Source organism: Podarcis filfolensis, assembly GCF_964270895.1.
Source record: "Podarcis filfolensis genome assembly, chromosome: 9".
NCBI classification, from domain to species: Eukaryota; Metazoa; Chordata; class Lepidosauria; order Squamata; family Lacertidae; genus Podarcis; species Podarcis filfolensis.
Window position 1 is genome coordinate 71855561 of NC_139610.1, and position 12533 is coordinate 71868093.

At 45.4% G+C, this 12533-nt stretch overlaps 1 protein-coding gene across 3 annotated transcripts in view; it reads left to right on the forward strand.

Annotated features, from left to right (window-relative positions):
- The window catches only part of PTPRA (protein tyrosine phosphatase receptor type A), a 143641-nt gene that overhangs the window by 110388 nt on the left and 20720 nt on the right, over positions 1–12533 (forward strand). For all 3 annotated transcript variants that reach the window (XM_083571228.1, XM_083571229.1, XM_083571227.1), the window contains 5 exons: positions 505–578; positions 1557–1693; positions 7085–7175; positions 9477–9553; positions 11832–11868. In XM_083571228.1, the coding sequence (XP_083427354.1) occupies positions 505–578; positions 1557–1693; positions 7085–7175; positions 9477–9553; positions 11832–11868 (416 nt within the window). The remainder of the gene's footprint in view (positions 1–504; positions 579–1556; positions 1694–7084; positions 7176–9476; positions 9554–11831; positions 11869–12533) is intronic.

The window sequence follows — 12533 nt, forward strand, 5'->3', positions numbered from 1 at the left end:
TGACTTGCCTAAGGCCACCTGGTGAGTTAATGTCAGAGGCAAGACTTGGACTAGGGGCTTCCTGATTTGTAGATCAGTGTTGCAGCTGTTACATTAGCAGAGCATGCTTAGAATCATAGGATTATAGAGTTGGAAGGGACAACTCTAGTTTCATCTAACCCAACCCCCTGCAATTCTTGTGCTGTGCAAAGTTCACTGGAGTGTTCAAGATGCTATATAGAAGCAAAGTGGTTCTGAAAATCTGGGTGTCCGCACTGAGAGTTCTCCTCACCCAAATGCAGCCTTGTGAGTAGCCACTCTTTCTCTGTGTCCATTCACATCAACCACCCTTTCAAGGTAAACAACGCCTGCTTCATCTTCTTACGCCAGGCATCGGGAGAGTGTCCTATTTAAGTCTCTGAAAAAGATCACTTGTGCAGGTAGAAAGACCTGCTCTCAACAGCATATTAGATAACTCAGATATGAACCTGGCTGAGCTGATTTTCCATGTATTTTCATTGCTAGGTTCAAAAAATACAAGCAAGCCGGGAGCCATTCCAACTCCTTTCATTTGTCTAATGGACGGACAGATGACATGGGTAAGTCTGGGCTTTCTTCTCCCACAATTTAAGCTAGAACCACAGTGTGGCAGTCCTGGCAACCCTCTTTCTTCTGTGGGGTATGCCATATGAGAGGGATGTCATAGTCCTCACCGGAGGTCACCTCAACAGTGTGTCCAAGGATCCATTGGATGGATCAGTTGCACAGCTGCCTTCTGGTCTTACAACTGCATACTGGTGGTTGGATTGTGGGAGCTCCCATACGCCAGTCCATTTGACTTTCTCCCAGCTCTAGAACAAGGCCCGGCCATTAAGCTCCCCCTCCTCCTAATGTTGGCCAGGGTTGCAGCACCCCAATTCCACCTAAATATTGCTTTTCCCTTCACATGAATGAAGAATGATGTCCTAGGTCTGCATCATGCCTCAGGTCATCTACCAGCTAGCTGCCCTATTTCAATGCAGTTAAACTAGGATGTGGCAGATTGTTGAGCTTTTGCTGCTAAAATAATCCATTGCAGAAAATGGCTTTGGTTTTTTTGGGGGGGGGGGCGTGAATTCTGAGTTTTGTCGGATACAACTTGTTGAAGCTGCTGCATCTCCCTGTCTTCTCTTCTTATTCTTGTACCGGCTAGCGGCACAACGCCTCGGCAGTGAGGCAAATGGAACGAGTGTCTCTGTGCCTGAGCAATTTCCACGGGGATGTTCAGAGCTCTCGGTTGTCCCAGGCGCAGCACTGCTACTTTCCCCCCACTTCGAGTGATTCATTTCCTTGGGAGTGGGCGGAAAGTAAGGAAATTTAGTTGTGGAAGACAGAGGGATGGGGGCGCTAACCTTTCCCCATCCCTATCTGCATGGCCACAACCTGGAGGGGTTGTTGATCATGCTAGAGTGTGATGGATTTCTGGGAACTAATGTTTTGTGTGTGTGTGGTTGTCTGTGCATGTAACCCAAGTTGTAGTCTCCTGAGTGCCCTTTGGCTAGTGCATCAAAAACAAGCGGACTCCCCTTCTGTTGCAGAGCCCCAGAGCATGCCATTGCTTGCCAGATCTCCCAGCACCAACAGAAAGTACCCACCACTGCCTGTGGATAAACTGGAGGAGGAGATTAACCGGCGAATGGCAGACGACAACAAACTTTTCCGCGAAGAGTTCAATGTGAGTCCTTTGCTAGTTTGCTTTTCCTCCCTCTCAGCCCACTCCTTTCATACCTGCTGAGTTCTGGGGTTGGGCAGAAAAAAGAAAAGAAAAAGATTGTTTGCTAAAATTGAATGCCAGTTGTATGAAATCAAGCCCAGACCAGTCCAAGCTGCTGCTCCCTACATCCCAGCTGTTAAGGAACTAACATTTCTCTGTTGAGCTCGAAAGCTAGCCATGTTTTGACGTAGTGAGAATAACTGCAGTCACCCCGTTGTTTACCGGTGAAGGTTAACAGCTCCTGCTAAGCTGATTCTGAAAGCCATTTAGAAATGTGGCAGTGTGGGTTGTAGAATTTTGTTTGTTTTGATGTACAGAAGTGCTTGAGGTTACTGCTTGTACTGCAGAAGTCAAGAGTCGGATGGTGCACACAAAGCAGCGAAATGCCCTTCTGTACCTCGCTGAAAGACTTCCCTCCCCTGTACCAATTGTACAGGACAAACCTGAGTAATGTTTTTATGTTTCTGGCTTGCATTTGAAAATCTAAGAGGTGGCAGGAATGGGTGTTGCCTGGTGCTCAAATGTCTGAGGCTCAGTCCCTGGTTCTCGGCTATGCCCCGCCTCCCAATCAGATATTTCTAGATCAGCAGGGCTGTTAGCTTGCCCTTACTTGACCCTGCCCTTACTTGGGCCCTTGTCCAGGCTCCTTCACACCCTCTTCCTGTTTTCCTGGAGAAAATCTGTTCCCTGCATTATTGATTCAAACCAGAGTAGCATTTGAGGGCCGATTGTGACTCCAGTAAGATTTCCACGTCATCGCCACACTTCAATCAGTGTTGGTTACATGCACAGCAAAGTATAGCTATGCAAATGAGGAGGTGCTGATAATGCACGGTTATGAGTGAGGTCACGTTAAGAGGGCCCCTGCTTTTGGAGTTCATTGCAATCTTTGTCACTGGGAAAGTGCAAAAGAGGGGAAGGAAAGACACTGTGTGCAGTTATCAGACTTCCCCAAACTGTTGCCTTTAATTCCAACCTGGTAAGGCTGGATCAAAGTATGTTGTTGTTTAGTCGTTTAGTCGTATCCGGCTCTTCGTGACCCCATGGACCAGAGCATGCCAGTCACTCCTGTCTTCCACTGCCTCCCGCAGTTTGGTCAAACTCATGCTGATAGCTTCAAGAACACTGTTGCACCATCTCGTCCTCTGTCGTCCCCTTCTCCTTGTGCCCTCCATCTTTGCCAACATCAAGGATATTTTCCAGGGAGTCTTCACTTCTCATGAGGTGGCCAAAGTCTTGGAGCCTCAGCTTCAGGATCTGTCCTTCCAGTGAGCACTCAGGACTGATTTCCCTAAGAATGGAGAGGTTTGATCTTCTTGCAGTCCATGGAACTCTCAAGAGTCTCCTCCAGCACCATAATTCAAAAGCATCAATTCCTCGGCGATCAGCCTTCTTTATGGTCCAGCTGTCACTTCTATACATCACTACTGGGAAAACCATAGCTTTAACTATACGGACCTTTGTCAGCAAAGTGATGTCTCTAAATAGTGATAGAAGTAACTACTTGGCTGGGATTGTTCAGTTCAGTTCAGTGATTATAAATAAGTGCTTTTGGGCAGCCCTCTCAGCATAAAAGTGTCCTATAACTATCCCATTCTATCGTTGCCCCACCCTCTCCAAAAAAGAAACAAGAACAACTCGCAAACCTGAAAAGTAATTTAGGCCGTGAGTTAGTGACTTCTGAGATGCTCTTGTGAGTTTCATGTCCCAACTAGGACTTGAACCTAGGTCTCCTTCCCCACTCCAAGAATCACATTAGATCTTCAGTGCCTCCCAAGCTTCAAAGGAAATTTATGGGTTCAGATCATTCCCATATAGATCAGGGGACAACACCCTACTGACTTTTTGACCCCTGCACAACAATCCTTCGGGTGAAGATCTACTGGAGATCTGGATCTATTCTCCTTCATAGTTTCATGTTCAGCTCATCTCCCCCTCCTCGCTTTTTGCTGCTCCAAACAGGTTTTTTCCTCCATCCAGTTTTCACTTTCCTAATTCACTTGCTACTCATTATTTGGAGATCTGCCTCTTTCAAAAGGTTGTACCAGGGCCAGTCCATAGCGATTTAGCTCATCCAATCTGAGGTTTTACTGAAGGGGACTTTGCTGCCATCTTGTGTGCCAAGATAGCATGAAGTACCGTAACTACTTGCTTCTCTTAATCTGTCTGCAAAGAGTTGATAGGATTAGTTAAAAGCCTGTAATGAAAGGGTGATCCCCCATTCATTAACCCATTAAACACTTTATCTGTACTCAAAACAAAAACAAAAATTTTTTCCCTTCCAGTAGCACCTTAAAGACCAACTAAGTTAGTTCTTGGTATGAGCTTTCGTGTGCATGCACACTTCTTCAGATACACTGAAACAGAAGTTGCCAGATCCTTCTATATAGTGAGAAGGTGGGGAGGGGTATTACTCAGAAGGGTGGTGGGAATGGGTGATTGGCAGATAGCTGTGATGAGCCTGTTGACGACTCTTAACGACTGCAATAGGTCTTACAGGAAAAAGCAAGGGGTGAAGCATCTGGGTTTATTTATGAAAGGTCTTCCTCCTCAGAGATCTACAACCTCTCCTGGACAATGACAGTTCTCTTTCTCAAGCTCTGGGAGGAAGACCTTTCATTGCCTACAGACAGCCACCCAATCTTAAACATTCCCACCACCCTTCTGAGTATGCACACGAAAGCTCATACCAAGAACTAACTTAGTTGGTCTTTAAGGTGCTACTGGAAGGAAAAAAAAATTTTTTTTTGTTTTGACTATGGCAGACCAACACGGCTACCTATCTGTAACTTTATCTGTACTGTAATAGTAGGCAGTCTGCTCACATGAGGTGTCTCCATCACTACACTATACTCCATCACTATAGCCTGCCTCCTAAACAGCACATTTGATCCTCTGTAGATAAAGTTAAATCACTCTTCATGGAGATCTTGATGCTGGTCAAAAATTAACATATGGGACCATCAGACATTTTGTCCATTCCACCAATTATCAAGGAAACAGTGATTATTTTTTTTTTTAATTATATACTGCCCTATACCTGGAGGTCTCAGGGTGGTTCACAGAAGAAAATCAAGATATAAAACCACAAAATACATAATAAAAATAAAAGCAACAACCCAATAGCACCCCCCCATGTTTTAAAAGGGCATAGGATGTAAATTAGATCAACTAGAGGCCTGGTTAAAAAGGAACGTTTTTGCCTGGCACCTAAAGGTGTATAATGAAGGCGGCAGGCGAACTTCCCTGGGGAGAGCATTCCACAGATGGGGAGCTATTGCAGAAAAGGCCATGTTCTCGTGTTGCCACCCTCCGAACCTCTCGAGGAGGAGGCACACGAAGAAGGGCCTCAAAAGATGATCTCAGGGTCCAGGTAGGTTCATATGGAAAGAGGCGGTTCTTGAGGTATTGCAGTCCTGAGCCATTTCAGGCTTTATAGGTCAATACCAGCACTTTGAAGTATATTATATCAAATTTACCAAATATCAAGGCCCCAGGAGGGAATGGTATTTGCAGTGAAGTTTTTAAGAAGAAAAATACTGGTGGCTTCCAGTATTGTACCAGCTTTTTTATTATTTCAACCTAACAACCGACAGGAATCAAAGTACAATTATCATCACCTGTTAAAGAGAGAGAGAGAGGGAGAGTTTGAACCTCTCCTTATTACAAACTAATTAGCCTGATTAATATTGTAGCTAAACCTGAGGCCTGGACTATAAGGAACAGCATCTTCAGGAGAAAACAAGCTGATTAAGAAATGAGTTCTCCACTCTGGGCAACTGTTTTGTGCCAAAGCATGTAATATACAACTATGCATCTCTTAGCAAAGGATGATTTGAACCATTTGTAGATTTTCAAGTGGCCTTTGATGCCGTTGAGCACAAACTGTTATGTATCATGCTAAATAGCACTGATATGGCTCAACAATTACTGAACGGAGTTCAGGCACTTTTTACCATCTTTTCCCAACCTGGTTCACTGCAGATGTTTTGAACTGTAACCTCCATCAGCCCCAGCCAGCTCTATACGAATAACTACCTTACTAGGTCAATCCCAGGCAGTGCAGAGTTTTGTGTTGGCATCCTTCCTTTTCAACTTTTTTGCAAGAATGACATAGTCCAGGATTTGGGTGGGGACAAATTCTTTCCCTCTGAGTCTCCCTGTTATTGTGCACTGACAGTGTGGTCCTGTTCTTCAATGTACAATACAACAGGTCTTGGGGGGCTTTTAGCCAATTTAGAACTCTTGTCGTAAGGCAAAAATAAAAATAAAAATTATGAAGTAAAAGGGCATCTTTTTAAAAAGGCCACAAAAACATAAATGGCAAATGATGCAGGATGAGACAGAAGGCAAATACAAAGTTAGAGCTCTGGGAGGGAGAGATGTAAAAGTAGCCAGGTCTGCAGCCCAGCCAACAATTGGTGAAGTATGCACATTCTGGTGAACTTCCAAGGGAACAGGTTGCCACTTATTTGGAATTACTGCAATTTGGTATCATTGGCTGTTTATCACTGCCCATTTCAGAGGCTCAGAATAAAAAAGCCACAGAGGCTGTGTATTGGGTGTGGATTACTCCCTGTTGTTCAACAAAGGTACAGCATCTTCTTATTTCTCCCCCCCCCCCGATATTCTTTATTGGTTTTTTAATTACATGCTATACATACACATATTACATTACATTTTACATTTATACTTGCTCCTAGGAGCTGACTTCCCTCCTTCCTTCTGGCTTTTTTATATCGTCCCTAACTTTTTTGCATTGTCTTTATCCATTTTATATATTGTTCTTCTTCTTCCACATTTGCCCATAAAATGTCTATAAACAAATAAATCTTTCTATATATACAATTCTTGTTGGCTGTCTATATTCATTTACAACTACTGTTGGTTACATTGGTCACATTATATATTTTACTTCTTATTGTTATTATTGTCCAGGAAAATTCTTTGTATTTCTCATTCTGAGGTTTATTTTGGTTCTGCTGGCTTCACTATTTCACCTTATCTTTCCTATACATGACATAAATTTTTCCCATTCTTTTTGAAATGTTTCATCGCCCTGTTGTCGAATTTTCCCCATTAATTTGGCTATTTCTGCATATTCCATTACCTTCTGCTGCCACTCTTCTACTGTTGGCAATTGTTGCTGTTTCCAAACCTGGGCCAATAATAACCTCACCGCTGTTGTTGCCTATAGGAACAATTTCTGATCATTCTTATCAATATCCTCTCCCACCATTCCCAACAAGAATGACTCTGGGTTTTTCCAAAAACGTATACCTAAAGATCTTCTTTAGTTCATTGTATATGTTTTCCCAATAAGTTTTCTTATTTCCATTGCCATCTTTCCAGGCTCTCCCGGCATGCCCCATCCAGGCCACCTGTGAAGCTGCCTCCAAGGAAGAAAACAAGGAGAAGAACAGATACGTAAACATCTTGCCTTGTAAGTATTGCCCAAGATGTTCTCAGGTGGTTGGCTACCATGGTGTTAAAGGCAACGATGCACACTGCCTGCACCTTTGTAGCCAAACATTCTCTTTAAAAAAGTCAGTCTAGTCATCTCTCACAAGGAAGAGCGAGAAAACCATCTGAGGGGAAGAAAACCACAGAGATTGATAACCCAAAGCCATGGCATGCAGCTACGACTGACACCCACATAAAGAGTCTGTGCAAAAGAGAATCGACCCAGCCTGTGCCCAGCATAGGCCTGCTTCAAATCGAGGCTCAAGTGAGCCTGATGAGACCCAGCAGAGCCATATACAGCTCTTTCTTTGCCCTGCACAGCTAACAGCTACCTGTATGTTGCAGTGTGACACAGAACGCTGCTTCTGCAGGTGGCCTTGCCTCCTGGTTTCATTGCAGTAAGCTCAAAAGAACCCAGGGGATCCAAATGCCCTCCCCCCATGTTTGTCTTGTTTGTAGAGGTGCCTGCGCTTCCCAGTGGGTAGACACCCATAAAATGAGGGTGCTGAACTAGTAGTTCTTTAGCCTGATGGCAGTCAACCTTTCTCCATCTGTTTCTTTCGCTACGCCAAAAATGATGGAGCGGTTATTAGAGGGGAGGGAGGTTGCCTAGGAGAAGTGTTGCTTGTGGGTGTCAAGGGGAATAACAGAGGGAGTGGCACAAACCAGGGGGAGAGGCAGAGCAGCAGAAGCAGTTCCTGTAACACAAGAATGAGAACAATAGCCATATATGGTAAAACGCATTCGTTTTGGATGCTGGAGGCAAAAGAACATTATTCTGAGAGTATGTTCATTAAAAAGCACACCACACCACAAAGGACTTGTTTGAGGGGAAGAGCCTGTTGCTCTTCCTGCAGGTCCAGCAGTTGCTAGTAGATCCACATGGGTGGCCCACCCTGGACCCAGGTCGCTTGCAGACGAAAGAGGGACTTGCATTCTCAGCCCTGACCCTGTCCCAGAGGCAACTCTTTTCGTGCGCCAAATGTCTTCCATACCAAGAAGCCGCTGGAATCATGGTCTGGAAGGAAGGACACACCACAGAAGAGCAGTGATTAAAGTAAGGGGAAATACCTGAAATGCAGCTGTGTTGTTTGCAGCCACACATTCACCTTCAGCTGCGCCACCAGGAAAAGCAAGCTGCCCAAGTAGCGATGGAACGATCAGATGAAAACCAGCCAAGTTTCATTCTGTGGGGCAGTAACTTTGATTGCAGTAGAAACTCTTTCTGCTTCTTGCACACATCCTATGGCAGATGTTGTTTCAATTTCCATCAGCCTCCACCAGCATAGCCAGTGGCCCGGGATGGTGCGATTTGTAGTCCAATGACACCTGGAGGGCCCTGTGTTGACTGCCTCCCCTCTACGGCCTCCGCCCCACCTGTGACCAATCCAGAATTATCTTTGGCAAGTTCTCCCTGGTCCAGTGAGCGCCCAAAAAACTCATACCAGGCCCTGGCACTTCTTACCCCCTTGCGGTCATGTCCAAACTTGGTGGTCTGGAGAGAGGAATATTTTTCTCTGGAGATAAGAGGACCGTTTATCTTTCTGCTCCTCTTCGCCATCCACCCTAAGCACATGTCACTCCTTTGAGAGGAAGGGCAGGATATAAAATTGAACAAATAAATTATCAGTTGAGGCATACTTTTGGCACAGCTACTGCACTTCTTTCTTAAGCTGCGTGCCATAAGGATTGCAAAGGAACAGCCCCCTACTCCCCTACTGCTCCACCCAGAGAATGTGGTAGTTGGCACCTTTCCACTAAAGCTACGTTTCCAAAATTTGGGTCTCCTGTTGTTTTTGGACTACAGTTCCCATCATCCCTCTCTAGCAGGACTAGTGGTCAGGGATGATGGGAATTGCAGTCCAAAAACAGCTGGACATCCAAGTTAGGGAAACCCTGCCCAAATACAACTGGAGGCAGCAGTGTGAGACAAGCAATGTGAAGCAAATGTTTTATTATTCCCCTTACATGGTTCCTGCAAATGGGTTATATAATCTGCACAGGTCAGGAGAGTCGGCTTCTTCTTACCCTCTGTCCCCCGCTACAATTCAATACCACTGCATTAAGGTTTTATCCTGCGTTGACAATAAACTTGGGCTAAAGTTTGTAAAGAGTTGCCATTTCTCCAGCTTCCCTGTGCGCTGAGGGGAAGCCTGAATGCTCTCCTCTTGAAGGTTTCACTTCCTTCTGGCCGTATATAACCTTTCTGAAGCCCCTACATTTTAAATGTCGCCCTGACACTTGTTTCTTTTAACGGGCCTCTTCTTACCTTCATTCCTAGATGATCATTCCAGGGTTCATCTGACACCTCTCGAAGGGGTTCCAGACTCTGATTACATCAATGCCTCCTTTATTAATGTAAGTATCTGCAAGGGAAATGAAGCAGAATGAGACTTCGTTATTTTAACCAGAATGCTAACCAGCTCCCATGCTTGCCTTAATAGCAGTGTTGCAGGTGATCTACAGACATGTGCAGCTGCAATCGTGTAGGCAAAATTGGGTGGCTTCATGCTGTTCCCTACAGACACCAAGTTTCTAGTTCTTCGTAGCTTGAAAAGTGCACAGACAGTAAGTCAGATTCACCTGGCATTGCTGTCGCACAACTTCCATTCATTTCCCTTGACCTTGCACAGGTTTCCTTCTCGAAAGGGCAGTTGTGCAGCAGTTATGATTTGTGGATCCTGCCCACTGCCAGCTAAAAGTCTCCAAAGCAAGGAGCCTTCACGTGCTGTGAACAGGGGTGGAGGACTGGATCCAGCCAACTGGCTAGATTCTTACCTGCCGACCCTCCCTGCAAGCCAGTTTTGGCAGATGGGTGCAGCTGCCCACCTGTCAATTATCTGACATTACAAATGACGTCAGGAGACCCATTTTTCCTTTGCCCATATGGTTTGAAAATCAAATGCCACAGGCAAAGGCAAGCCCCACTAATCAGCTGAATGGAGATGCCTGCGAGCCCCACTTTGGGCAGAGAGCCACATCTTCACCATGCCTGATGACGTTGGTTACAGGGTGGATGTGGCTTGGCTGAAGCAGGAAGGAGCATCGGTGGGAGGCAAACTTTATTGTAGTGTGTATGTTTTGTTTTCCTGCCCAAGCTCTGCCCTTCTGTTTTCCACCTCCCTCAAACCACTTTGTAAAAAAACCTTAATTATTTTAAATGAGTGCAACTGAAGGTGCATTCTAATATGGAGGTGTGCAGTTCATCCCTGGAGGGGTGACTATTTTTTTGGTGCAGAACGTGGATTTTTGGAGGCTGTGGTGTCATCACAGTCCTGGCTGTATCCCCGCATCAGATGCTTTGCCTTCTGTTATAGCTTAGTTGGAGAGCACATGGTTTGCTTGCAGAAGGAGCCACGCTGTTTGATCCCTGGTACCTGTAGTTAAAGATTAGAGATAAGAAGGCTGGGAATCTTGGAGAACTGTTATATACCAATCAGAGTAGGCAGTGTGTAGCTAGATGTGCTAGTGGTTTCTGCATACAGCAGGTCCTTAAAGAGGTGCAGTGTTTTGTTTTTGCAGTGTTGGTAAATGCATAATCTCCACTTCACTTCCTTGCTTTTCTGTCTCTCTCTTGTCTCCCGCCTCTACTTTTGTATGCCCAAAGCACCCCTAACCTGTGCAGTCTCGACTGCACTTGTCAAGAAGACAGAAAAGTCAGGAGCAGAATCATTGCCTGGCATTTATTGTTGGACCATCTGTCTTGCATTAAGCAGAGCAGCAGCACACACAAATTAGCACAGGGGTGTGGGTGGCACTGTCGTCTAAACCACTGAACCTCTTGGGCTTGCTGATCAGAAGGTCGGCGTTTCGAATCCCTGCGATGGGGTGAGCTCCCATTGCTCTGTCCCAGTTCCTGCCAACCTAGCAGTTCGAAAGCACACCAGTGCAAGTAAATAAATAGGTACCACTGCGGCGGGAAGGTAAACGGCATTTCTGTGTGCTCTGGTTTCCGTCACAGAGTCCTGTTGTGTCAGAAGCAGTTTAGTCATGCCAGCCACATGACGTGGAAAGCTGTCTGCACGCAAATGCCAGCTCCCTTGGCCTGAAAGTGAGATGAGCACTGCAACCCCATAGTTGCCTTTGACTGGACTTAACTCTCCAGGGGTCCTTTACCTTTATCGTTATCTTTACCTTTACTTTGCATTAACCAGATCACCACACATAAATTGTTCTGTGTTCAAGAGGGGTTTTTTTGTGAGGGGTGGGGTGAGAATTAGGTGCACTGTGTTTAGATATCCAGCATGCTTCTGTCTGCCACTGGGATCAAGTCACACATCCACTTTTTTGTGTTTCCAGTAAAATGTTCCAAGGGAGAGAGAGCTCTGTCTGTGTGACTGCGCTACGTACTGTACATCTTTTCCCCTGGTAGTGATGAGTATTCTTCCCCTTCAGGCACCACACCAAAAACACGAAAAACAGATGCTTTTTGGTGCTGATGTAACACCCCCAACTGCTCTAACCCCTCTCGTTGGCCCTCATACAGCTTATGTACAATACAAAATTGGCAAGGTAAAGAGCTCACTCTGTGTGGTGCCTGAGAAGGTGCCAATGTTTCGGAAGACTTTGAAGTTGACTCGCATGCCAGAGGTACAAATGAGCTACCTCTTTATCTTGTTTTCTTTTCTTTTGGCAGGGGTACCAAGAGAAGAACAAGTTCATTGCAGCCCAAGGTAAGTCACACTTGCTTTCCTTTGGATTTCTGTCCCGAGATGACAAATGGCTGGGAAGCTTTATGCTGAGCAAAATATATTTGCAGTGTGTTAACGTTCTTCTGAGTTTCCAAGTTGGTTCCCGTGCCACTGTGGCAGCCAGCCTTAGGAAGAATGCTCAGGGGAATATTGCCCTCATCAAATCAGTCATGGGCACAGTGGGAAATTGCAACGATTAAATCATGTAAACATCAACCCATCTTTTCTGGTGCCTGGAAAGCTACAACTTAATCTACAGCTCATGTGGGTCATCCACTAGGATTTCGCCCATAAAGATTTGGCCCCCAGCATATTGTCAAAATGGACTCCTGTTTTCCAGAAGTCAGGTGTATTCTGGAATTGGAAAGATGGAAGGAGTCAGGGTGCTGGGAAGGCTGTGCTGTTTGAAAGGGTAGCTAGTGGATTCTAAGTTGGATGAGCAAGTGCCTTTTTGCTGCCACCCCGTGGCAAAAGGCAGGAATTCAGTTGCATAACAACAGATAAAAAGGTAAAGGGACCCCTGACCATTAGGCCCAGTCTTATACATGGGGGCATCTTATAGACGAAAAAGTACAGTAGATGGGCTGTGCAAGTAGCAGAACACAAATCTCAGAGGCAGAAGGCACTGACCAGCCTCCACAGGGGTG